The sequence below is a fragment of the Polyodon spathula genome, chromosome 39, assembly GCF_017654505.1.
Source record: "Polyodon spathula isolate WHYD16114869_AA chromosome 39, ASM1765450v1, whole genome shotgun sequence".
Lineage (NCBI taxonomy): Eukaryota > Metazoa > Chordata > Actinopteri > Acipenseriformes > Polyodontidae > Polyodon > Polyodon spathula.
In genome coordinates, this window is record NC_054572.1 from 2326659 (window position 1) to 2334297 (window position 7639).

A 7639-nucleotide genomic window follows, 5' to 3' on the forward strand; every position below is an offset into this window, starting at 1 on the left:
CTCTATATATATATATATAGATATAGATATAGATATAGATATAATGCTAGAACATTTAAGTGGATTAATCATTAGACACAACAGCATTTATATGTAGAAAGCTGAACAAGACTTGATAAATACTCTGCACACACCCTGCTCTATAAACACTACAGCTCACCTCTATGTTTCACATGCATGTCTTTGACAATGGTTAGACGTTTAGGCAAGATCAGGGAGTTTGTGCACCTGCAGCTGAAGCATACCTTCAGATAGTGTAAACAACCTGGAAAGTCAACAAGGTGCGGTGTCTGAAGAAGCAGAGCTCCCAGGTAGATACACCTGCCCTTCAGTTAACCTCTGTGAAGCAGTTATGCAAAAAAAAAAAAAAAAAAAAAAAAAAAAAAATTAAAAAAACAGACTGTGCTGTATGTAAGACTTAGGCCAGTCAGTTAGTTAAAAATAATATCGTGCAAAGGACCTTTAGTGCACAAAATGTAAAAATACATAATTATCCGGACAAAGTACACCATTATACAACATCGTCAGATTGACAAGGGTGTGTTTACAGCGCAACCACGCCTCCCTCGAACGGCGTACTGTTACACAAGCGAGGCAGCGACTGGAGGAACAGCGGGGAGTGTTTTAGTGAAGTCGATCAAAGGAATATTTGTGTGCCTTTTGCAGGTATGATGAATAAATTATTATTGAAATGATATGTTTTAAAAAGTATTATTATTAGTAGTAGTACTAGTAGTATTTAATTATACGCCTATTTCGTTGCGTCACCTTGATATTGTTTTGGCCAGTGTTGTGTAATTCCTGTATTTCATTTCCAGCGCTGTAATGCATTGATAAGGAGTGCAGCTAATAAGCTAATACTCCTAATAAGCCGGGCGTATCCACTCGTTTTGAACTTGTAGTTCAGAACAGTGTTTGTGTGTATCGCGTTGTTAATGTGAAGTGGTTGCTCAGTGCAATGCTGTGCTCTACGTAAAACAGTGCAGTATGAGTTTGTGGGCGTGTGTTTGAGTAATACATGAATATAGTGTGATCGTCAGATAAGAACGACAGTGAAGAGTCACAGATCGTGTCTGTGTGTGTGCCTGTCTTTATCCTCTGTAGGGATGTGGACTCACATTCTCGGATTCACCGCACTGCCCCATGTGGGTGGGATCGTGGGCTCTCTCTACACCAGAACGGAGGTGTCCACCTGGTACAAGACCCTAAAGAAGCCTGCCTGGCGCCCCCCGAACCGCGTGTTCCCCATCGCCTGGACCACCCTGTACACCGGCATGGGGTGAGCCGCATACCGAACCAGAACCGCAACTTCAGAACACTCAATCACGAACTAGAAGAAAGCAGCGCTGCCTGCACCCAGCTCGACTGGCTACTTCACTTTCTTTATTGCAGTTGTACCTCCGATTGTAATTATTTGTTCTAATTGTAATGATTAACCCTTTCCTGCATTTCGACCTCATATAGGGACGGATAAAAAAAATAAAAAAATAACAAATTTCTGGTCTCTATATCTGACATATGAAAGATGCAAATGCATGAGATCCTCATATGAGGTTGACATGTTTTTCCGCATATAAAGCAATGGAAAACAAAAAAAAAGGAAAGCATTTTCAATGAAAAATATATTAATTATGTGTACAGAAGCACCTTTTTCCAGCTGTTTTCAAGACAGGGTTAAAACAGGTTATTCCTACACTAAGGGGCTGGGTTTAATCAACAGCATTAAGAGATTAAAGGGATCGAAATGAGACTCTCATTGCACAGCAGTCTGATCCATTCCTGGTTTTACTTTGCGTTTCATAAGATGCACCTGAGCTTGTTACCTACACACTGTGGCTAATCAAGCTTGTAGTAAAACCTGGAATGTGTTCAACTGCTATGCAATAGGAGCCTTATTTCAATCAGTGCAGCACCAAGGAATCAGCACGGATTGCACCTGGTTGATGCAATCCAGGGCAATTCCAAGGTTCTGTATAATGCTCTTAAAATCCAGCTCTGATTTATCAGGATACAGGCTGATCACCAGACCCCTTCGCCCTTGGCTTTCTGGATAAGTGTGAGGTGCATTCTTAGCAGAGCTGGATAAGGGGTAGAGAAACAGCATCATTTACATGCACTGTTGAAAAGCTGCTGCTCTTGTCTTGTTGCACTTTGCTTTTCATCCAGCGCTTCTGCACTTCATCCTGTCTATCGTCGAGCTGTTAATAATAGATGTACACTCGTTTCTGCAATAAACAAAGAGAGCAGGGCTTTGACTCTATCTGTTAGAGTGCCTGTCCACTGTGGAACTCTTGCTCCTATTGAGAATTTGAGTTTTGTGATGTTGATTTCTGTCCTGCCCGCAGATACGGGTCCTACCTGATCTGGAAGGATGTCGGGGGGTTCACCAGCGCCGCCTCCGTCCCCCTGGGGCTCTACGGAGCCCAGCTGGCACTGAATTGGGCCTGGACCCCCATCTTCTTTGGGGCGCACAACCTCAAACTGGTACGAGAGACTTACTTTACTTAAGGTATTTAAATGACTAGTGAGGAATTACACATTTATGTGGTGCAGGAGCCCAAAGCAGAGCTTTTAATGAATTAGACAATTCTGGATTACAAAATAAACAACTTGAGCTCAAGTGTTTCAGCACTAAGGAGCTTTGCAGAAAGTCAAACCTGCTTATATGGGAATAAGTCATAGAAAAAACTATAAAAGGGCTGCACTGGGACTGGAGAACTGGTCTGGAGTCTTTTTCTCTTGACCTCTTTACAGGTCTGCAGTGTTCGAGAGACATTTATTATGTTGCTGAATTGTCTGGTTCTGCTCTTGCTAATGAATGCTGTTCCTCTCTGCTGGCATTACTGTCCCAGGCCCTGGTGGAGATTGTGATACTCTCCGGGACAGTGGCAGCCACCATGGTGTCCTGGTACCCCATTAACAAGACCGCCACCCTGCTCATGGTACCTTACCTGATGTGGCTCACCCTGGCCAGCAGCCTGTCCTACTGCATCTGGAGAGACAACCCTGACAAGGACGAGTGAAGGGCCCAGGCACCCGGCCTCCCAGAGCCAGCACTGCGGGCAGAGGCAGGGGGTGTGGCAAGGCAGTAACCCCAGGGCCATGGACTCCTCCCCCTGCCCGTACTTGCTTACCCCACTTGGAAACGGCTGTCACAGAACAGGTAGAGATCCGTCAAGAGCCTTGTTTGCAGGCTGCTGTAATAATTAGAAAGTTGTTTGACATGTCCCATCAATTATAGATTTGTGAAACTGGCCAGACACCAAATGGCGTGAGCAATCCTGCTTGTTTCCTGAGGCTGCTGAAGTATGTGTTTGCACAAGCAAAATTCCCTTTTTTATGTAAAAATACTAAATGCTATGAAGTATATTTATTATTGAATGCCTTGCTGATCTCACAGCTGTGCAAAACAGAAAGGAAGCGGTAAGCACTTGCTTGCCTTGCCTCTCTTCACTTCATTGATAAATCTGAAGTTTGTAAGGATCCCAGGTTCCATGCTGGGACGCTGCATCCTGCTTTGTGAACAGGACTTTCTAAATGGGGTTAGGAGACATGAGAGACGAGCTCTGCGCTTTACAAGGCTTTACTCTGTGTGTTGTTTTCTACTTTTAAAATTAATAAAAGCTTTACAAAAAAAAAGTTGTATTTAATGTCCCACTCGCAAACACACAGCAGTGGGAGTTCTAAGAAACCTCTAGACCACGCCAAATCGTCTTTAGTTTTCCTTGCACAGTTCCTCCACAGCACTGTAATTGTTTTTATTAAATCCAGTGCAGAACCTTGTTCCAGTCAGTTTAGGGTTGATTGTGAAATTGAAACTCTGTACTCAGTTCAATAAATTAAGCCCTAGTTTGACACGCACTGAAACAGGCCCCAAGGTGCCACCCTCCTGCGGGCGTGCAGAGTGATCCCCAGTGTGAGTGCGGGTGCCTGATAGTGTAATCTGACTGAAACACACCCACACCTCTGCACACAGGACACAAACACTCAGCAAGTGGTGAAAAGCCTTAGGCTAGCGATCTGGCTTCACTGCGTAATTAGTTTGAACAACATCAGGTCGGCTTGGGTGTGCTCGGCTCACTGCGCACCAGCGCCCCCTGAGGTCTGGCCGGGCACCTGCGGGCTTGCCTGTGAGCTGCCCAGAGCTGTGTTGTCCTCTGAGATGGCTGCATGGTGAGTCTGCAGTGTGTAAAGAAGCGGGCGGCTGACGGCACACGTTTCGGGGGACAGTGTGTGTTTATCTTCCCCCCTCCTGAGTCAGCGTGGGGATGGTAAAATTAAAATAATTGAATATTCTAAATTGGGAGAAAAAAAAAAAAAAAAAAAAAAAAAAAAAAAAATATTGGTGTCTAAAGCTAATCACAGCCCGGACTACAAACCTTGATCTGTGTTGTGAAGGAACACTTTTCCATGGGAGAGACAGTAGTGTAAAGCATGTGCTCTCATCAAAAGAAAAGATTTATTACGCTTAATATTTGAAAAATGGCAATATACAGGCGAGCAGTGCATACAACGTGCGGTTCGGAAGAGCGAGTGTGGGGGTCACTCCTTAGCGCCCTCTTCTGGAGCCTTTGAGGAAAACCTTTCCTTCAGCTTCGAACAAATTCCCTTCTTCATGTCCTCCATTTGTTGCATGCTGTCTGCAAAGAGGAATCAAGAACAAACGTAATGCACCAGTGGCCTGCAAGCTCTCAAAACAAACAGAACGAAAGGTCGTTTCTGAGCGTTTATAATCTCCAAGACTGGAGTGTTTAGTGTTCCTGTAAGCTGTGCTAATATGTGAAACGGAGCACTACTGGGGTGATAACCACGTCGTTAGGATCTGTTTGTGCTACACTCCTTACAATGAACAGAAGACAATATAAGACTTCTAAACACTAAAGTATTTCATTTTCTGAAATGCAGAGCTGTATATATATAAATCTGTTTTTTGTTGTTTAATCTTGACTTTATTAACAAGACTTTACGATCGATTTTCATTAGCCACACCATCACTGGCTACAGGGCTTTGGTTGTTTGTTATCTGTAATAAATTAAGCACCCAGGTATGCAAGTACAACACTAGACACTGAACAGTATATACTACTACTGACCCTGCTTTCCGAGCGGTGTATCGGAGTGTTTCATGTTGCAAGCAGGGTTGTGGATCTCCAGGGTGCACAGACTCCTTTCCTTACCTGTGGCTAACACAACTCTGCACTCCTCGACCGTCACTCCTGTAAAACTGGTGTCTCGGACACGAGGGAACTGTGGAGCAAGACGGAAATATGAATATGTACAGCAAACGCAGGCATTATTTAACATGAAACATGAGTACACAATGCTCCCTTCTTCCCGTCGTTTTACAAAGGGTGCAAGTAACTCATTGTCAAAAGGACGATCACCTGCAGAAGACAATCCCTACCTTCTCTTTATAGACATTGGCGTGGATCTGAGCTAAGCTCTCATACATCTGACCACACTTCTCCAGATCTGCGATCTGAAAGGCAGAGATGGAATCAGACTCCTGCTGCAGAGCGCTGCGAGTCGCTCCAGTTTTTATTACAAGCTGAATCAGGCACCTTTAGCTTCTTACAGGACCGCTATACTTCAGCTGACCCCTAATAAAACCATGAAGGGTCCAGACTGCTTTCACTTCTGGAGTTCTTTTTAACACCCCCCAATGAAATAGAGTCAGCAGAGCACAGGGTACGTTTCAGACACAGAACAGGGAGCTTCATATTGGTGTGTCAGCGTCTCAGTGGAAAACTAATTTTTGTGAACAAACCCAGTGTAAGCCCTCAATACCTGAACAGATGGGATGCAACTGATAACCTCCTACTGCTGCAATGTTGTTCGCAGGGGAGGGACAGAGAAGTGTGAATGCAAACACACTGCACAGTTGACTACAGCTACGGCCAAAAGTTTACTCTATAAAATTAACAGATTTAGCATCATAAAGTCGAATGAAACCTTTTGAATAATGTTAAGATAACATATTGAATTATATACCACGTTGTAGTTTCCATATACTTAACCAAAAACTGACATTTAAAAAATGTGACATGAAACACTGTACTGCCATTGTGGCTTCAGGTAGACTCTTGTGATATAATTTTGCAGTTGCTTGGATTAGAGGTTAAATAAAATATCTAAATTATGTTCACATCGTTTATTATTATTATTATTATTATTATTATTATTATTATTATTATTATTATTATTATCTCAATCCTAAAATTCTTGGTGATGCAAACCTTTTGACCATCGTTGATCTGCTTATTGATAAAGAGTAAAAGTAACTGAGGACTCTAGTAAACAGACGCAGATGAATTTGGGAAGTTGTGTTTGGGGATGCTCCTGGGACAAAATGAGGAACTAGAATCAGAACTTTTGACAGAAAACAGACTAAACTGATTTTTGCAGCGCCCCCGGTGTCAGGCACGAAAACACCTAAAACATGGACAAGGACACTGGTCCGTTTGCACACTCATTGAAACCACAACCTCGCTGTTGAACGACAACAGTTCCCCCCGTCCCCCCTTCACGTTTTCAAGAAAATCAATCTCAGAAATCAGAAAGACTGCGTGTTTGCAGAAAGTTACACAACCTGCCACCTGCTCGCCGTGCTTGGTTCTGTCGCCTGGCAGGCTGATCAATAACAAGCAAACCATGTTTACCTGCATACTGTCCCCTTCCCGGAACGCCAGGGCCACCTTCTCCCGGGGAAACGTGGCGAGGTCCCGGCCCCGTTTTGTCTCATCTACCGGCCACTTCGCAGAGCCGCAGAAAGCGCCGGTAACGAGTTGCGGACATCTTGTCTGGCGTCAGTAATGAAGAACTGGTGCAAAGCTGAGAGGCCAGAGGATATGCAACTGCGAGGCACTGGACGCCATTTTGACTCCTGGAAGCAGTAGTAGAATTCAATTCGTTCTGTGTTACTGTTACACACTGTTAAAAATGCAAAATAATATTATAATAAAGTAAAATATAACTGTACTACTACGGCTGCTAGTACAAATAATAATCATAATAATAACAGACCACCCAGTGACCCGTATTTTATCCCGTATTTCAACTAAAAATATCATTCTGCAGCCTGTTTTATTATTACCTTTCCAGTGATATAAAGTTTGGTTAATTAGACAATGAAGTAATGCAGAATCCGACCCATGATTTCCTGAACCAATGTACTAGCGGAACTGTTTTTAGGAAATCATATTATTAGCGGCTGACATTAGCTGCAAGTATATACACTCCATTCGCTGATGGGTTCTTCATTCAAGTAGAAAATTATATCATTTTAAATGAAACAATTTTATTTTGTTCCATTTCTTCTACTGATTCAAAATATAATTTGAATAATTTATATCATGTAATGATTGTCCAAAATGTTCTTAGGGGGGGGGGACCCAAAATCTCCCCAGACCTCCGACCCTTGACCCCCACACACACTCTTTCGTGTCTGGGCCAGCAATCCAGTTACTGAAACTCTGAAGCTATGTAATAATTAACCTAACAGCTGCTTTTGACACCATAGATCATGGCATCCTTCTTGACCGCTTTCAGAAGTATGCTGGGATCTCTGGAACCTGTCTCTCCTGGATGTCCTCTTATCTATCCGGACACATGCAGTCTGTTTTCTATGCTGGACGCAGTG

General features: G+C 43.3%; 1 protein-coding gene and 1 pseudogene across 1 annotated transcript; one reads left to right on the forward strand and one right to left on the reverse strand.

The window, feature by feature from the left end:
* The first annotated feature begins 560 nt into the window (after nucleotides 1-560).
* LOC121304790 (translocator protein-like) lies at nucleotides 561-3620 on the forward strand. Its single transcript, XM_041236182.1, has 4 exons — nucleotides 561-666; nucleotides 1105-1279; nucleotides 2346-2484; nucleotides 2853-3620. The coding sequence occupies exons 2-4, from the start codon at nucleotides 1107-1109 to the stop codon at nucleotides 3021-3023; spliced, it is 483 nt and encodes a 160-aa protein (XP_041092116.1). The 5' UTR covers nucleotides 561-666; nucleotides 1105-1106; the 3' UTR covers nucleotides 3024-3620.
* Nucleotides 3621-4440: 820 nt separating this feature from the next.
* On the reverse strand, nucleotides 4441-7530 carry LOC121304674 (annotated as a pseudogene).
* Between the last annotated feature and the right edge of the window lie 109 nt (nucleotides 7531-7639).